Source organism: Lepisma saccharinum, chromosome 5, assembly GCF_977018435.1.
Source record: "Lepisma saccharinum chromosome 5, izLepSacc3.1, whole genome shotgun sequence".
Lineage (NCBI taxonomy): Eukaryota > Metazoa > Arthropoda > Insecta > Zygentoma > Lepismatidae > Lepisma > Lepisma saccharinum.
The window spans coordinates 17,695,887-17,716,626 of record NC_139233.1 but is presented as its reverse complement, the minus strand read 5'-3'; the positions used below and the strand labels follow the sequence as shown (position 1 = coordinate 17,716,626).

The 20,740-nt window shown below is 38.3% G+C and overlaps 1 protein-coding gene across 2 annotated transcripts in view; it reads right to left on the bottom strand.

Annotated features, from left to right (window-relative positions):
* Nucleotides 1–20,740, bottom strand: part of LOC145987681 (uncharacterized) — a 195,109-nt gene that overhangs the window by 24,370 nt on the left and 149,999 nt on the right. The window contains exons 1-2 of one of the 2 annotated variants that reach the window (XM_083122221.1): nt 6,133–6,204; nt 1,919–1,954 (exon numbers count right to left, since the gene is read on the bottom strand). In XM_083122221.1, coding sequence (XP_082978347.1) covers nt 1,919–1,954; nt 6,133–6,163 — 67 coding nt within the window. In that variant the 5' untranslated portion in view covers nt 6,164–6,204. Of the gene's footprint in view, nt 1–1,918; nt 1,955–6,132; nt 6,205–20,740 lie in introns of those variants that run through there. The other variant, XM_083122222.1, reaches the window with a different exon arrangement.

Genomic DNA, 20,740 nt, shown 5'->3' with positions numbered 1-20,740 from the left:
AAGAATGACAGAAGAGGGCAGCAGCCGAGGGAGCGGCAAAGGCTCTGGGGTGGAGAGTGTGACTGGTGGACTCTCTCCAGAAGGAGGTTACCCTGGCCACGGAATCACCACACCTGAGCAGCAGTGTTTCCTTCCCCTCCCCCCTCCCCCCTCCTTCCCCACCAAAGTATTTAAAAGAAGCCGGTGGAATCTCACCCTGCCGAGATTCGACCAGCTGGCAAATGGTTGAAAACATTCACGCAATGGAAGCAAAGAAATGTATAAATCAAAGATTGGTTTGGAAGAATATATGCGAAGAAATAAAAAAAAAAAGAAACTTTTTTTAAAAATTAAGCCGCGTCATCTCTGATTACCTAGATGACCCAGAGTATATGCCGCTGAACAGTATATTGAACTTCATTTTGATTGGGGTAGATACCAACCAATGGCAATGAAAAAAAGAATTGTAGCAACAATCACTACCTTGAATTTATTAATCAGAAAGTTTATAAAAAGCTATGCAGTAGATAAATCGTTTTCATATTGCATTTATCAATTTCAGAAGTATTCAATGAGTCCAATGCAAATTGCATGACATGTAAGCTACATGCAAAAATTGAAGGATGGCTCTTTTTACTTTATAACTCAATAATGACCAAAATGTCACTTACCATGTATTACCCCCAAGAACTTCAATTATAAAAGAAGATAGAATGTAATAATGCTCTTACTCTGCAGCTAATCACATGAATTTTCATTAAGAAAAGATTGACTCAGCTTCGATCTGCTCTCCCTCCATTCAAGACCATTCAATGAAATGTAACTGAGCAAAAGGGTTCATTTCAGGATTCCATTCTGTCAGCTTCTCTGCTAGCACAGTCCTGTTTCCATAGATTACTAACGTCATGGTATCTGATAGAAGAAATAAGTGCCGGCGGCAGCAATGAATCCTTTGGTTGAATGACTCAATTGGTTTATTTTACTTCGCATTTCTGCCACTTCTGATAATATGATGAAATTGGTGAATGGACACTCACAAACAGCCATGCCCGAACTAGGAACCTCTGGTATCGTAGCACGCTGTCAACAATGAATCTGTAGTGTTTGGGTGCACCAGTGCTTGAAGTAGAAATTGCTAACTGATGGGGTGTTTGGTTGAGCCTGGAGGGGGAGAGGGGGTGCTCCTATGGTTTAACATGGTGAAAATTAAACAACAGATGGATGCTATCTGAAAATGTTGTTAACTGAGGGGTTACCATCTGTAGACCCCTAGGCTGAACCTGTGGTGTGGGCCCTACCGGGGGGAATTTTTTTGAAAATAATATTTTAATTTTAAAAATAACATATTGTAATTTTAAGTAAACATGTTAGGCAAATTTTTTGAAAATAATATATCAATTGAAAATAATATTTTATTTTTAAAAATAACATATTGTAATTTTATGTTAACATGTTAGGCAAATGCAAGCCAGTTAAACAGTTGTTTTTTTTTGTGGTGCGGGCCCATAGGCTGCAGGCTAAATAGCCTCCACGTAAATGTGGCCCTGACTGGGCTGGATACAAACATGATAAAATATATGTATTTCTCAAGCACTTGTAGCACTGATACAAAACCTCAACTTGCAGTGTTACTAAGAAAAGAAGTTGTTTGCCTTGATGTTCTTCACACAGTGCCAAATTTTGTCTGAGTTAACAGCAAAACCCTCTGTTTTCAGGTGTATACAATACATGATAATATTTTATAATTATATGTATGTAATTAAATGTACAAAATTAGCGAGAAACGGAAATAGTCACTATTTTCACATTTCAAAATACAAGGGCTTCATGGATATAGTTTGTGCAAGGCAAACCTGACGTTTTCGTGGTTCTGGGCCAACATAAAAGTGTAGGCATGGCAGCAAGTGAATGTAAACAAATATAGAAATTATAAACTTACCTATTGCTTGAGCCGTTATGGCTAGAAGGAAGACACCTGTAAGAACAACGAGAAGGAGCTATATTAGTACTACTTACTAAGGTGGTACAGTTTATTACACTTCTGACAAAATACAGTAAAATACATGTAATTCAAATATGCAACTTACCTGCAACAGAAATGAGATTTTGAATAATATGCTAGTAAAATAAATAATAATATTAAGAAATAGATAGAGGGGAAGAGACAAAGTTGGGGGAGGAGCAGTGTTGAAAGTGGTTTCAGTCAATGCCAGAATGCCAACCACAAATTATTAGACACAAGTGCTACTATAGTAGTATATACTACTTCTACTAAATAATAATAATAATAATAATGGATAATAAAATAGCAATGCTATTATTATTATTAATAATAATATATCAATGAAAATATTATTGTATTGCTTACAAAAATGTTAAAAATCATGTAAAATTGAGGAAACCATGGATTATTGTAATCCCTAAAGGTGAATCAATAAATCAAACACAAGATCTGTTACATCTGTCATTTCAGGAAATTAGGTTCTCATATCTTAATTTAAAGCACTTATTATATTTCTAAATTTCCCGGCTGGCCATTGACAAAAAACATATTTAGTACAAGAACTTTCTCTTTTCCTCTTTATCTGCTGTTCACAAGAATTAATATAACAAAGGATAGACTTTTGCATAGTGTATTAAATAAATACTATTGATGTTCAATTTTGCAGCAGGAATCGAGTTCCAAAACAAAATTGATTTGCCAGAACAGAGTTCCTGTGCATTCCGGCTCACTGTAAGCCCTGGGGAGGAGTATCACGATAACTTTCATGAGTTTAGAGATTTTGATCCAAAATTGTCACCTTGAATTGGTATTGTATTTAAGCAAATACGTTTAATACATTTCCAAATGGCAGACGAAAATCGACATTTCCTATGTTACAAGTGTTCCAAATTCTGTTGTATTTTCAAATCTCTACCTGGACTATATATTCAGACCTCTGGTTTTTCATTAAATATACCTTTAAAAGTACATTTTTCATTGCTATTATTATTGTAATGATAATATTTCTATATAAATGATATATATAAATGTATAATTTATTTTAAAGTTCACTTCATGAACAGGCTATTCAGGACTGGACCTACAGTTTTAAGGTTGGATGTGCTATAGGTCCTCCAACTGAAAATTGAACCAGTGACCCTTTCATTACAAGACAACAGCATTATCCCCTACACTTTAGGGAGTCACCTTCAATTCACTTTTATTAGATACGATACATTATGTAATGTTTTTCTTTTTAATCTGAACTGACAGTGCCATCCCAGTGGCAGAGAGGTCAGCATAATGCACTAGAAATCAGGTGTTCTTGGTTCGAATCCTGGTCAGGAATGGGTTTGTTCAATCACCATTATTCATCCTCACCGTCACGATCAACCCAAGAGATAGAAAAGTGAAGTAAAATAAGAAAATACAAATACGAACAGTGGTTAACCCTACTAACCTAAAGGGGCCTCCCCGATGGTGTTGTGGTAGTGTCCTTGCCTTATAATCGAGGGTCTCAGGTTCGATAGCCGGTGGAGGCACATAGTGATTTGGATCCCACTTTAAACTGTAGGTTTAGCTCCAATTAGCATAAAAGTGGACTTAAAATCCAAACTCTAACCTAAAGGAAGTGCCGTATTTGCCGACGTATAAGACGCCCCCCTTTTCGTACACATTTTTTAGGAAAAATCTTTATCACTGAATGTATAATTAATTTACAGTAGGTATTTCAAATATAATGTAATATGTAGGTCTACTTGCAACAAATAATTAACCTAATCTAACTAGGAAAGAATACAGTTTCATATTCTTCGTCACACACCCCAAGAAAGAAACCATCCAACTCGGAACAGAGAAAATTTCCAGAAATGAAAGTAATCAAAAACTGAGTAGCGGCATATAATACGCACCCTATACATTTTCAGAACTATTTTTAAAGGAAAAAAGTGCGTCTTATATACCTGCAAATACGATAATTAGAAGCAACTTACAAAGTTTCAGTGATGATGAAACGTGCATATGCTTTGAAAGTATGCAGGCTTGCAGGTTCTGACTGGAAGATGTCCTAAAAAATCAACTTGATACAAGTGGAACCACTTGGTATTTGAACTCAAATTTGATAGGGAAGTTGTTGAAGAAGAAACAATGCAATGGGTAAAATCAGAACGGACCAAAGTTATCAATAATTTCAGTGGTTTCTAGACAAAATAACTTTCGCCTGATCGATTTCCTTTGATTCGAAGACTAACTACGAACGAAATTACAGTAATTTCGGCCAAAACACAGAGCAAGCATATCACGACCGCCTGAATTTTTAATAACCGTGAAGTCATAGAAGACTGTTACGAAACCCAAACCAGAGGTCCCGGTTCGAAACTGGTTCCATTATCCATTCCAGTGGCTTATTCTCCCATGTTATCTTGTTTAGCGCCGTTATAACAATTTTTTCACACATGTAAAAATTGCAGCAAAATTTGAAGTTGTCGAACTTCTGTTTTTGTTTTACATGTATGCCTGCGTTAGTGTTTAATTTCATTTCTATTATTTCTATCAGGTATGATAAAGATATACAACACCTAAATAATAAACCAGGTAAAACCAGGTCACATTTTCAAAATACCCCACTGATTCATTCCAACAGTTCAGTGGTGTATGCTCTGGGTCATCTAGGTAATCGGAGATGGCCCGGATTTGATTTTTTAAACTTTTCATTTTCATCTTTCGTTTTTGGGTTTCCTTCAAACCAATCTTCGATTCAGCGTATAAAGTGAAAAATCTTAGTTGAAGGGATGTTTGGTCGAGCTTTGGAGCTAGGTGGGGAGATGCTCCTATGGTTTGGCATAGTGAGTATGAGAGCTGGGGAGGGGGAAGGCTTTGAGCATATTTTGCTTGCTAGGGGGATACCAATCCTTCCTCACTTCGAGCACTGCTTCGATTCCTGTATTTATTTACTTACAGCGCGCTAATAGTTCTACCCGTTTGCCCGAGAATGCAAGAATTAAATTGAACTGAGTTGAATTGTTTTGAGTCCACTTTATGCACAGATAGGCTAATCGGGACTGGGTCTACAGTTTAAAGTGGGATCCGAACAACTGTGCAACGTGTCTCCACCGCGTATCGTACCCGGACCCCTTAGTTACAAGGCGACGACGTTACCACTACGCTATCGGGGAGGTCCGCGAATGCAAGAGAAGCTTTCTCCTGTCTGGGAAATCTTCTGATGGGTGAGACAACCCTGGTGACTTCCTTTAGGTCTAGCGCGGAGCAGCGATTTAAAAAAATGGGTGATTCGTTAATGACGGAGAAAAATAGTTCATTGAACTTTTGTCAAGCGCGCACTAGCGATAAAATAGTTGCCTGATTTGCGGGATTAAGCAGAGGCACTTTTTCATTACCGGAATAGAACGTAAGAGTTCATACGGGAATGTGCGTACTGGCAACTTTTAAATCACAGCGAGGAAAAAACTACGGCATGCTCCATTTTGAAGGTGACGGAACTGTTGCCCGTAAAAATGAAACACACATGTTGCAACGTATTAGTGCGCACTGGCGATTGTTTATCATACGAATCACTGTTGACTAGCTCTCGGGCAACGAAGTCCCAGTGTATCGGGTAGTTTCCTGTTGTGCTGGGCAAATATACGATGACGTTTGATACATAACGCTTTATAAATAAAGTTGAAATGAAACGTTTGAAAGAATATTCGGACAAGAACGAGAAAGAAATGTTGTGGCTAAAATTACGTGAGATTTTCGTAGAAAACTGGGGGTGAACTATCGTCTGGAGAAAGGAAGATCAAAGGGGAGAACAAATTCACACAGATTTGAAAAATGCTAGCATATTTTCTAGTTCAAAATACAATATAAGAATTGTGTAGCAGTGGATATCACTTAGTATTATCACAAATGAAAACAATTAGCCTATACTCTCTCGTAATATGATTGGCAAAATTAATGCTTTCATGTTTATTTCGATTTCAAGCCAGTCAGGAGTGTACGGTGAACCCACAGTAGGTTTTACGATGCCGCCTCCTCAAAGATATGGAATTTTTTAACAGTGCTACTGGTACTTCAGTTTCCTAAGGCACGTACCAGGTTCCATCACCATTTGTAGAAACGATTTTCTAGCTAGAACAATGCAGGGATCAACAATCCCAACGGCCACCTACCTTCCAACAAGAAAATCCAGATTCCTCCCATGATGCTTTGCGTTCACAATGCACACTTCCACTAACACATTGCCCAGTCGAATTGGCAAAGAGCGAAGCACTTTTGCCTCTTTATATACTGAAGTCCCCTACCAGGTGCGAGCAAATAAATATCCTACGTAAGGTTGTGTAAATCTCTCTTTTTCAGTCTGCGTAATTGCATTTTTTCCTTGTAATGAGCCTCTGATAAATTCAAACGAAAACACATTTTGAAATACCACGCCGAGAGCGTCATGTAAGGCAGGCGGTGTTTCGCAGAATTAGACAAAGCGAAAATGCAATTAGTGGCAATCAGAAGATGATCGCGAAGCTATTTATTTTCAGGTGTTACGGTCCTGTGTTGTTCTTTGTTTTGCGGGTAGACATCTTGGTTAATGGCTCTCGTACACTATAATAGCCTTGTCACGCTGGTTGTCAACAAGGACATAAATTATGTCAATATGCTGAAGACGGTTAATGGGAAGGGCGTACATGTAATTTCATAGGTATCATTGTTCTTCTCCAATACGGTTAATGCCAGTGTGAATGAACTATTGTTGAACAATGATAATTTAGACTTTTTGTACGTAAGTTAGGGAACCTTAATTCACAGAGGACATTATATACACAAAGTGGCATTGTACTATAAATTCACCGAATCAAAACGTAAGGTTAAAGAAGTAAACTTTAAGAAATTATTCATTCGTTACAAGAACCACGTGGTCCAGTGTCAACCTCCGTAGCCGAGTGGTTGGCACAGAGAACTATGACGCCTGGTGTCTCGGGTTCGAATCCGGTAAGACATGGTTTGTCCTGAAAAAGGAAATAGAAAATTGAGAGAGAAAAACATGTTAGGAAGAAAGTCCGTAGGGCCTCTGACTGCTACGCAGGACACACGGGTTCGATTCCCGGGGAGAGTGGTATCAAGTGGGATTTTTTCCGACTTTGTGCCTACTCTAAGCTTAGAATAATATGTGTAAATGGTGGTAAAATCAACTGCAGTCTGGTGCTGACCACATCACATTCACAAATGGCCGATGCTGAGAATGTGTGGGCTGGGCCCCTACTTTCATACCCCACAGTAGTATACTCTTTCATGGCATGTTGAGGTGTGCTTGGGTGCGTGTAAGGGGTCATGATCTGGAAAGTCAACCTTTCTTGCACATACTACACCCCGGTAACGCATTTTGACGGTCAACGAGGTTCTGGCGCCTGGATACACAACCAGTACAATCCCCTGTGGGTTCTGTGTATTCCGGTCTATTGTCGAGTGTTACTTCATAGCTTGGATTGATTGATTGATTGATTGATTTGGTGTTTCAAGTCCACTTTATGCATAGTAAGGCTAATCGGGAGTGGACCTACAGTTTAAAGTGAGATCCGAACTACTATGTGCCTCCACCGGGCAGGGTGCGATATCATTTAAGACTGGTGGGGGGAGAAAGATCTTCATCTACGAACCCCCTTCACCACAAACATACATATAAATTATACGATATACATATTTATAATGTTTTTACAAGTAAAAATAAATTACTAAATTAAATTACTAAATTAAAAATATATTATTATTATTAATTACCAAAGAATAAATAAATTTGCTACTTTTAATATATCAGATATTATAAAGTAGCAAACTACGTCCTTTACTAACTGGTTAAAGATATTAATAAATGAAGAAATAGTTGTAGTGGTTTTGTTATGTGTAATTTTTTATTAAGTTTTTGCTTTATGTTAATATAAATCATTAGATTTCATAGTAATTATTGTTTTGCATTCTTGTTTTGCTTTTATTGTGGTTATTGATGTAGATTTGTTAATGATCTCTTGAGAGAGAAAAAGCATTGAACACTCACAACTACACTAATTTGTGTATGTATTCGATATTATTCTTAGTACAGTGTATTTGAAATTAAAAGTAATTGTTTATCTCTTGTTAGTTGTAACAAAAACTCTCCCCCCGAAAATGTTTGGGGGGGATTTTTGAGGGCAATATTGATGGTGGGGGGAAATCCCCTCCAGGATTTCGCACCCTGCCACCGGGTAACGAACCCGGGATCCCTTGATTACAAGACAATGACGCGACCGCTGCGCCAGCGGGAAGGCTTCATAGCTTGGAGTAGTGATTATAGTCACTATATACGTTTTACTTTATTTCATTTTTGAAATTCTATCTACGCCTATTGTAATTACAGAAAGAGCTCTGTTAAAAAAGGTGATAAGTAAATAAATAAATTAACAACTGCCTCGGTGACTGGAGCCCTTTACGAACTTGCTACCGAAGTTCCCGGATTCAAATCCAGGCATGGGTGTTCTTTGAGAGTGTCCCTTCATCAATATAATCCAATCATCATTCATCCTCATTGTCGCGATCAGCCAAAAGCAAAATAGGTAAAATAAGAATACGGTCATAGACAAGCATTTTGGCCTCGAGACGAGACGGAAAACTAGGTAAGTATCCTGATTCACAAGATGAAAGTTCAGGTTTTAATTAATAATTAGTGTATTTTCTTATATTTTCTAGTATAGATGGTGGCGAGACGAGATACCATTTGTACCAGAAAATATAATAACAGGTTATCCTTAAAATGTACTTATCTTCATGCTAGATCTATCCACTTCCGGGTTTAACGACCCCATCAGTAAGGACATTAGACCTCAGGAATGTTCGTGACTGTACAATTAGGTCTTACATAGATAGGTGAACTACCAATTAATATTGTCACCATCGTGCATCTGATTTTATACAGATAAAATTGATTTTTAACAATCGTTTTGTTTATATAATTATTATCGATGAGCTGATCTTATCGTAAAGAGAGTGACAAGCTCTCGTAATGAATGTGTTTGCGCAACCCCAAAACGTGCCACTGTTGAAGGTGAATAGCCTTGCCTTGACACGTGAAATGCCAGAGAAAATGAAGGCGGGTTAGGTTTCATGCAACAAAAGAATCATCAAATTCAAAAGTGGTAATAATAATTATACACACACAGACACACACACCCACCCATCTGCAACGTTTGGTGTTGGCTTCTGACGACTGTGAGTTATCATTATTTTTATTTATTACATCTATACATCTGGAGCTAACGATTTGACCCCAATTAAAAGATAATTATAACATGCAGGAAAAATAGATTATGTTATTATTTTTAGAAATTAATTGTCGATATGTGGTATAATGACAGATGTGCCAAACAAACCGTATCCCTGAAAATGTGCTGGTGTGCGACTCAAAACATATTTGTATAAATCAGTGACACACCAAAGATACGTGGGAAGATGTTAAAATGCACGTACGGTATCCTAGATTTGATTTAATTTTTGTTATTTATCGTCTTTGCTTCCACTTTTGAATAATCACGACGATGAGGATGACTGATGATATGATGAAATTGATGAAGGGACACTTACAATGATACCCATGCTCAGGGCGGGATTCGAACTCGGAACCACTGGCGCCGTAGAGCGCGTTGTGCTAGCCAGTCTCTACCAAAGAGGTCGGATTCGAAACAATCAGTATTGTGTGTGGTTGATTGATTGATTGAATTGTTGTTTTAAATCCATTTTATGAACAGTAAGGCTAATCGGGACTGGACCTACAGTTTAAAGTGGGATCCGAACCACTATGTGCTTCCACCGGGTATCGAACCCGGAGTATTCTGTGTGGGAACATTGCAAGAACGGAATACCGTTCCATATTCTTCCCGACAATGTTCCCTCTGACTTAAAACAATTGTTTTATTTTTCTGCAATTTGGCGCGTTACGCTATGAAATAACAGTCTTCACCGTGACAATGACAAAATAACATATGTACGTGTATTTTGAGAAAGTGCCTTGCCGAGAAATTTTCAGTCCCTTCGAATATACATGTCGTCTAATTGCAACAGAAATTGTCTACATGCTACTTTGTCAATATACGTAATGAAGATACAAGATCGTTTGAATTGTATTTTTTTAAATTTTTTTTTCTACATCAGCTTTCTTCTTAACTTTGCACGTCATGTAAGCACGTCAGAGAATAGGCCTACATGCATTATTGGTTTGGTTTGAGTTGGTGTTTTAAGTCCACTTTATGCACAGTAAGGCTAATCGGGACTGGACCTACAGTTTAAAGTGGGATCCCATCCACTTGTGCCTCCACCGGGTATCGAACCCGGGACCCCTTGATTACAAGGCAATGACGCTACCACTGCGCCATGGGGGAGGCCCTTACATGCATTATTGTTAGTGCTGCTATTAATAAATAAATATGGGATCGTAATGTATAAAATGGAAAGAAAGCAATTAGTGTGATATCAGATAAAGCTCGCAGCTGTACGTCACACAATCCATGAATGGTAATTACGAGAGTCCATTACACAATTCCCACATGCGAGTAAAGTTTCTACGTGCATCCTCAAAAATTGCCTGAATGAGCGTACGTGACTAGTTACATACGAAATCGAAGTGCTCATTCGTACTTACCAAATAGTTATTGATTACTTTGATACAAAGAGTGCTATTCTTATATGAGGAACTGTCACGAGAGAGTAGAAATCGTTCATAAATAGAACCTTAACGAAGACCGTCATGTTTTCGTGAAACTTCGTGGAACAAAATAATTTGATTTCAACGAGGTTGAGCCGCCAAGAGAATTCTGGTGGAGCTAGAGCAATATTGATTTCGGGGTCTCTAGTCTCGAGAACATGTAGATTTGTTAATTATACAGATTGTTTGAGTTTTGTTTTAAGTCCACTTTTTGCACAGATAAGCTAATAAGGCGTCAACGTTATTACCACTACATCATCAGGGAGAAACTGCTATAACTTGACAAACAAGACGCTGGAAATAGCTGTTGCGCATCTCGCACCACATTTCTTCACTCCATTCTCCGCAGCGACGTTGGTTCGCGGTGTTGCAACTTGGAGGGAGCGGAATGGTCTGAGGATTTTCTCTAAATAAATTGTATTCGATTTTTCCTGGGTTGTTTTCTACCTGTCGGAGTACAGAAATTCAGCTCACCTTTCGCCAAGTCATTCGTCCAGAAGTTTCTCTTCGTTATAAACCTTAACGCACCTGCCTAATACTACAGTTTACGATCCGCGCACCGCACGCATTTTCAAAGACCGGATTAAATCAAATGAACCACTGATAAACTGATATGAGCCGGCACCGTCAATCCACACAGTAAAAATCGTTTGTCATATTTGTTTTAGATTAATTTTGCTGAGTTGGCACCACTCGCACTCTCGACAGACCAGTACGTAGAAAAGTGGTGGGGGAGAATGACGTAATAGGAAGTGCTCCGCAGCGATCTGCGCATATCGGGACTTAACTTGTCAGGCTATAATTATACAGACTGCCCTCAGTTCTACGTAATACTTTTCAACACTTTCATCACTTTCCAAACCATAATTCCGTTGGTATGGGGAGAGAGAGATCGAAAGTAGGCAAATGATCCCGAAAATCACATACCGTAGACCTTCAAATCAAAGATATACACGTTCGAGAAATATCACGAATAACGTTTTCAAAGGGTATTTTTAATTAAGAGCTATTTCATGTTTCTATGCTAAACAGTGAAGAAAAACTGCACTGAAATATTTAAGTCCACAAGGACAGAATATCCACGTTTGGTACTGAATACCAATTTGATCAAATCTATAATTATCATGCTCTGAGTAATCGAAATGCCGTTTCATTTTTGCATATGGTGTTGATTTTAAGGTCTAGTTCAATATTGCGATTAAAAATCACCGGTCTTGCTTCTGGCAAATAATCTAGCGAGAGAAAAATCTAAAAATTTGAATCGTGCGTGCGGTTGCAAATTAAATTGCTGATTTGAAGATCTGAAGAGATTTCTTCCTCTCGTCAAGACACTGGGGAATTTCGAACGAAAATATAAGTACAAATCTCATGAACTTGGCCGCTAAATCGAACTAACAACGTTAATCTGATTCTTCGCTGTATTTTGAAACCGAATTTAGTCAGTTGAAATCAATCATAATGCATTGAAGGTTATGTGGGTAACAAGTAGGAAAAATCACTGGTGTAACAGCTGCCCCTGCAACCATCGCAATGAGGGGGGTGGGGTTGCCACATTGTTGTCTGTGTGCTCTTGAATATCAACAGATAATGTTCTTTATATCGTGACGTTCTCCTGGAACGGGGGATCGAACTAGGGACCTTTAGAGACGTCCCACTGGGTGGTGTAGCTCACTGATCATTCAACCTCTATATTGAGCGACTCGCTATTCATGGTACGAAGCGAGAGGTAATAATTACACACATATGAATGGCAAAACAGAACACTTGAGTTTAAACCCCTATAGACTGGATCAGCATGGCGTGTGGAAATACCTGTCTCTCACCTGTGCGGAGGTGCTCCCTCGAGGTGTGGAACCACGGAGAACTTAGAATGAGGTATCCGTTTATGGTGCCAGACTGAGAGCCCAGACTTCACTCCCTTCTCCTTGACTGTTAGCTCGTACTTCTGCTCCCGCTGACTGATAGTTCAGAATTGAGCCCTGACCTCCGTTCCCCCAGACATTTATTCCACTCGAATTTACTCAACAATGCCGACTCAGTTACCTGAGTCTCTTCCTTGATTGCCATTGTTTACACCTGTTTGCAATGATGGCGATCAAGGAGGCTCAGCAATGTCTGACAAGACATTCCTTAGATGTTTCTAATTATTTCCTGACTGGAAAGGTAACGGCTATATGTGTGGGGTTCGGAGTTCTTTGTACTTTACATTTCAGAGATTCTACAGATTGTTACGATATGCAAGAATTCTCTTTAAACATTCGATGTTATAGTGTGCAATTATTTATTCCAGCATAAAATTAAATGATTCTGATAAAAATACAAGCAACGTTGAGCGTCCTTCAATTTCACAATTCAAACTGAAGGCGAGAATTGATTGATTGATTTGTTTTATTTTACTTTGCTTTAAAAAGTAGGCTTAATTCAGGAAATGCATGTTACTTCTCTCTTCATAAACTTTTGTATTCTCGTTTAATATCTAAGAAACTAAAAGTTAAAATATACAAAACCGTAATTTTGAGTGTAGTATTATATGGATGTGAAACTTGGTCCCTTACATTGAAAGAGGAAGATAAATTGAAAGTATTTGAAAATAAGATCCTTAGGAAAATCTTTGGACCTAAAAGGGATGAGGAGACAGGTGAGTGGAGAAGGTTACATAGTTTAGAACTACATAATTTGTATTCATGTCCAGATATTATTAGAATAATTAAATCAAGAAGACTTAGGTGGGCAGGCCATGTGGCACGAATGGGAGAGGAAAGAGGAGTTTACAGGATTCTTGTTGGGAAACCTGATGGTAAGAGACCTGTAGGAAGGCCAAGACGAAGATGGAGGGACAACGTTGAGATGGACCTAAGGGAAATCGGTAGGGATGGAAAAGAGTATATAGATCTTGCTCAAGATAGGGAAAGATGGAAGGCCTGTGTTGCTGCAGCCATGAACCTTCGGGTTTAAGAAGGCTAGAGAGTTAGTTAGTTTTATGTCACTTTTGGCTATTCGCAAAGATAAAGAATATGATGAAATGGATGAAGCGATAATCACAAACACACACGGACAAAACACAACACTAGCCCCGCAGAGGATTAAATTGGCTGTGACTCAAGACGCCAGAACTTCGTTAGTCCGCAAAATATAGTCCAGAGTGTACTGTGTGGAAGAGAGGTTGACATTTGTATGTCTTCAAAAAGAGTCACCCCTACATCCTGCGAACATTGAATATAAAGAAATAGTATTTCTGTTTACTGTCGGTGAGCTTAGAAGTTGCATAAAAAATCAAAGTTAGTTTTATTGTATAAAGATTGGTACAAAGAAATCTTGATAATTTTGTTTTAATATGTTGCACTGCTTGTCACGTTCGTTTACAATGACATATCAAACAGAGTTACGACACCAGAAACAATATGAGTAGGGCGCAGAAAAGGGGTATTTCATAGCATTCGTTTAATATGTATATCACAACAACCCGTGGAACAACAACCCGTGAGGTCCACGGGCTACCGCTAGCCTCACTCCCACCTATCAAGGTGAGAGATCATCCAACCTGTTACGGGGTGACGTGTAGTAAGCACGACGAAACTCCTCCGGGCTCCGTGGCGGAGTGATTAGCACAGTTCGCTATAACACCAAGGGTCCCGGGTTCGAATTCAGGCCTGGACATGTATGTATGTGAGTGTCAATTCATCAATTTCATCATATCATCACTCATCTTCATCTTCGCAATTAGCCAAAAGTGGCAGAAAAGCGAAGTAAAATAAACTAAATCAATCAACGAGGAACCTCCAGTCGTTGTTGCAGGTTTCCTATGACCAGGTTACACTGCCGGGTGTAGCTCCAAAATTTCCTCACAATGATGGGTAGCCACCGATCCCATATATAGGCCGAAATCTCAGGAGAAAAGTTGTTACGCTTCCCTCAGGAGACTCGAACCTATGACCCGTAGTCGGGGCCCAAAGTATGACGCCTTCTATACCGCTCGGCCACGGTGCGGGACTCACTAATTACTAAAATGCATATTTGAGCTAAAGCGGGGGGGGGGGGGACAATAGAAGCGGCTGCAAAGCAAACATGCCGAGTGCAACGCATCAGTCAACACCCCCTCTATACATTTGGATTACTATCACGCATTACAAAATAAATTATCTAATCAGACTCAGGGGCGGTTACTGATATTGTTGCAGTGTTGCCCAACGACTGGATATTTTACAACAAAATTTCATACTTTTTTTTAGTATATTTTTTTATTTGTTTTCCTATTAAATATATTGAACATAAACAAACAATTTTGCCCTTCATTGCTTCATAAAGCAAATTCCATTTTGATCTGTTAAAAAAATGAAGGCAACCTGCGAGATTTCACAGTGTATGAGTAGACGCACAGGTACGCGTTGCAAAGACGTACCGAAGAAACGGCCTGATCTCTACAGCGAGGAGTATTGGAGCGAAGTTCAACGCTGTTCTTCCTATCCCCTGCTTCGGTCGGCTTGGTCGTTGCAATAAGTTTACAACACAGCAAAGTCAGGCGACCCGTTTCGGATTCCCCAGCGGGTGAGGGAAGAAGAGGACGGACCAACAACAAACGCTTGATTGCTAATTCTTTCATACACCGTTAGAGAGCAGCAGCGTTCGACCAGCAGCCAAGTTCTCACTGTCCTGTGTCGTAGAGCAACAGACAAAATGTCCACGTTAAGCAAAGATAAATATTTTATTTTGGGGAGAATCTTAACCTAATTTAAATTATGCTTGAAACTTGTAACAATTTGATTTGATTTGTTGTTTTTTAAATCCACTTTAAGGGCCTCCCCCATGGCGCAGTGGTAGCGTTATTACCTTGTAATCAAGGGGTCCCGGGTTCGATACCCGGTGGAGGCACAAGTGGTTCGGATCCCACTTTAAACTGTAGGTCCAGTCCCGATTGATTAACCTTACCGCGCATAAAGTGGACTTAAAAAAACACCAAATTAAATCCACTTTATGCACAGAAAGACTAATCGGGACTGGACCTGCAGTTTAACTATAGTGGGATCCGAACATTAAAGTACTTCTTATGTAACCACTAGGGCCCGGGACTTTATATTATAACATTTTTTTCAATTGGCTTCGGATCTATTATTGGGGTGAGATCTTTACATATCTGATGAAAATCAGCCGAAATAGACAAACTTGACAAAGCATATTTTGACATATTTCACCAATTTCGCGTTTTTACAACATATTTCTTCAATTTTGTTGTAATAAGACATATTTCTGTATAATTTCGTAATTCTCTCGCACATAATCGGTTATTTCATAATTTTTTCTTAGTAGCTTTAGCACAACGGATAGTTCATATTGTCGATGGAAGGATATGGAAATTACGTAGGAAGAAAGCTGCCGTCTTTTCTTAGTACAGAACAAAAAAAATACCCCCACTTTTTTTATCCCGCCGACAATTGATAGCCATGCAAACATTATTGGGGAAAAATGTTCTCTCTCATTGTTGCCCGGGAAGTAAAGAAGTTTCGTTCTCATTGCTTTGCCTTTTTCGCTTTTCACAAATATCAGTCAAAGTAAAAATAACATTCGGTATATTACAGCCCCTACTATACTCTATCAGGTATGGGAGAAATTCAAGAATACTGTTTTGCATATTTTTGGCTTTACTGGGATTATTTCTGCATTTTTCTGACATATTTGTAATTTTTCATGACATATTTTCCAATTTATATGACATAATTACATACATATTTTACAGTTTTATAGAACAAAAAGTCCCGGGCCCTAGTAATCACAAAAAACACAATTCTGCATAATATTGCTGCCGAATAAATGGAAACTTCAAATTTTGTATGATGGTTATTAATTGTACTCCTCGAAAGTGCCACGTGTCAGTCACATATAAAATTATAAATACAGATAATTACATTATAAATATATAGAAATTAAAGTTATATAAATGTTATATATATATATATATTTGCTGCAACCACCAACATTCTGAACCACGAGCCGCCACTGTAATTAGTCGTGCAACTTAAAACTTTGGTCAAATGCTTCAGCATAAATTTCAAGAATAGTTTATTCCTCATTCATAATACGTTGTATACAGGTATATAGCTATGCAGCGTCCACATGTAGGGTTCCAGGAAATTCAGATAGGTTCAGATAGTTCTGTAGAGCACGAAGGTGCGAACGAACTATATACCTATTATTCATGTTTCTCGCATGGCCATTATTTGCACACGTGTCATACATAAGTAATGTATGAACAAGACTTCGTGCTTTAACATGCTCACGTAGCAAGTGAGGAACATTACCTTGCTAACTCAAGCGCCAGAAGGAGATTAGGAATTAGATAAAACTGAATGTTTCACGCGAGAAAACTATCAACTATTGTTCCTGTATTGTCATTTGGAGACAGAATATTAAATCCTTCTCTTCCGGTATTCTTTTTGGTTGCACTGTGTAGTTTACCTTCACCTGACGAAAGTGTTAGGAATGAAACTCATGCAATCAGCCACTGGATTTCAACTATAAGAATTCTTCAGTCCGGCTGTAAGTCATTTCATTTTCTTCAGAACTTTACTTTAGAATTTGCCGAAAAAGTAGTACTTATTTTTTAATAAAACAAAGAAACAATCTTGTATAAATTTATGTTATGCTCAAATAGGTTAATAGGGGCTGGATTTACATCTGTGCAAAGTGCAATATTTCTCCACGAGGGATCGAACCCCGGATGTTTGTATTACAAAGTGACATCATCGTAACTTTTCAGAATATGTTTGGTGTAGACTGGCAATGCGTCACACAATTTTATTATTGAAAACATCGCCATCTTTACAGTATGCCATTTACAGATCTGGCAAATATACACTAGAGCAACATATGGTGCTAAAAATCCTTAATGCATTGCATGCTGAACAGCAAATATTTCAGCGACGTGTTCGTAAAACACAAAATTAACAAGGCCTCCCCGATGGAGCAGTGGTAACGTCGTCGCCTTGTAATCAAGGGGTCCCGGTTTCGATCCCCGGTGGAGGCTCATAGTGGTTCGGATCCCACTTTAAACTGTAGGTCCAATCCCGATTTGCCTTACTGTGCATAAAGTGGACTTAAAACACCAAATCAATCAATCAACAAAATTAACAAATTGGAAGTTAAATACAAACTTTCAACCTAATGGTGCTTACCTGAAACCGTTTTTATATCTTCTGTTTGAAAGAAACTCACTATTATAAATTCTATTCGCACATGCATTTGTAGGGATGAATATTCAGATGTTGTATTCTAATGCATTTGGATAATGAAGATTCGGATATCGCCATATAAGATCCTGAATTTGGATATCGAATCCAGGATTCGAGAGGCGAAAATCCAATCCAGAATTCGTATTCGGATAATTGCGATTCAAGTTCGAACACCCAACTCATATGTGCAGGGGTGCCCATCCCCCCCAAGGCCAATGGGGCAATCCCCCAAAAGCTAATGAAACCCCCCAAGTTCATGTCATTATCCCCATAAAGTATTTAATTAGGTCAGATATTTTTTTATTTAGTTTTAATGAACACTTCACTCGATACCCCCCGTCCTGAGTTATTCCTTTTCTTCATCTAACATGTCACTATCATAGCAAATACTGTGTAGTGCAAAGTGGAGACGCGATGATCTGTTTTGTGTCTAGTATAAGCAAGGTTTACTATTAATCAGGGGATAGGAGATGAATTGCCACATCAAACTACATGGTATGGATATACCTAGGTATAGATAACTCTTAACATATTTAACTTTTGGTTATTCATTGAAATTAAATTGATAAAGAATATCAGAAGTAGAACGTTTGTCTGTACCAACAATTTAATTTAGAGTCGAAGCCATCTGAGACTATTGGATAGACACTTGAACTGCGTATTCCTCTGATCCGTAATTTATTCTTTGGAAGGTCTCTTTCCTTGTATCAAGGAACATGCAAAATTCTTTCCGTCACGGTTTTCGACGTATGGTATTGAATACTTGTTCACACGTACTTTATCAAACTTTTATACAGACTACACGCATCTTTGTTAGAATTCCTGAGATATTTTTAGTTGACATATCGATTGCTGACTAACACGAGGAGACTGGTTTTGTTCTATCAGCAAATTTGATTTCCAAGGTATCGAATCGATAGATGATTGTTTGTGTGAGCGCTAACCCTCCAAATAAAGTTGGTTTCTCTGAACCACTGTTTCGTTAATAATAATAATAATAATAATATTTGTATTATTATTAATATAATAACTATCTATAGATATTCTCGTCCTTTTGTTTTTAAAACTAACTAGTTGCGTGTCGTCATTCCTTCTGCAAGCTGTGCCTTTTTGTTTATACAAAGATGCAACGTATGTTCATTTAAATATTGTTTTATAAAAAACATGCAAATTTTTCAAGAACAATTAAACTGCTAAGGCAGTAACAATTCGTGATTTTCTTTTAAAAAAGCATCATAACAAACCGTGAACACTCGGAAAATATATTTGTGCAATGAAATGAATGGTAATTTGCTAATTGTGTTTCATTTGAATGTTTTCTTAGAGTTGTTGTTAATAATTGTATGCATTTATTATCCTTCAAAAACAGAATGATTTTTATTTGACATCTGAATCTAGGAATTGAGCGCCCCGCTCCCCCAAATCCAAAAGTTTAATTCAGAAACAGCCTGGTAGCACCATCTCTTAATTTTAAGGTATGTTTCGGAAATTATTAGAGCATTTTTGGTAAATCTTCTGGCCGTTCTAAGTCTATTTGGATACATATTTTACCATTTTGGTACTTGGATTTTTACGTCGCTCTTCCTACTCTTGAGTTATTCGCGACAATGAGGAGAAATGACGAACTACTGTAATAAACTGGATGATGGAAAACTCACAAAGTTTCAGCCCATCTCTTACTCAGGATTCGAACCTCTGGTTTCCTACCGTGTTACACTGAACTCTATAACTATAACTAATGTCCATCGAGAAAATGAAATTATAGCTTTACGTTTACGCGGGGCAAATATCATATCTGACATTCCTACCCGCAATGTCCGATGTCAATTCATAGTAATGAGACTCGTGGGAATTGGGTTGGTGATGTTCGACTTGCATTCATTAGTCAGGTTTTCCTCCATTTTGTTTGCTAACTGTCGCTTTCTGATGTGCCTTATCTTTCTTTCATGTATCCTTTGTCACTAGAGAAATCCATTGTGAACATGCGAACTGAAAATATAATTAGCAAAGTTGCACCAGCTCTGCGTAGTGAACACTGTGCACGTGGGGGGAACATACCCGTCTTGCAGGAGTCCGGCAGTTTTGAAATATAATATATAATAATATACATATTATGTAGTCAACTGGGCAAGTGTCTATCTATGTTGGATTTCAAACCACGATTTTTTTTATTTTATAGCACCATCAGTTTCTGCGATATCAACAGGTGACAAGGGCGGGCAGGACCTTAGGTAAGTACGATTAACAAAAAATCCAGTATAAGTATTTTAAAAATGGAATATATATATATATATATATATATATATATATATATATATATATATATATATGTTGAACCAATGAAAGAGAGATGCCACTAACGAAGGAAGAACGGATTGACATCATTCTGTTGGCTGAGAGTGGTACCACCCGTCATGTAGCACGTACAGTCACGGGCAGTTCTGGGTTGTAATGAATGCATTGACTTTCAATGGAATTATTACAACCCAGCAGTGTCCGTGACTGTACATTCAATGCAACCCTCAGAACGCAGATAACCCATGACACCGTGGCCAAAGTTATCTAGAAATTCAGAAGGACAGGTTCCGTCGCCGACGAAAGCAGGCCTGGAAGATTTTTTTTGATAAGTTTGGCCACAGTGTCATTGGTTATCTGCGTTCTGTGGGTTGCATTGAATGCACTGAATGTACGTGCCTGCTTTCGTCGGCGACGGAACCTGTCCTTCTGAATTTCTTGATAACTTTGGCCACGGTGTCATGGGTTATCTGCGTTCTGTGGGTTGCATTGAATGTACGTGCTACATGACGTGTGGTACCACTCTCAGCCAACAGAATG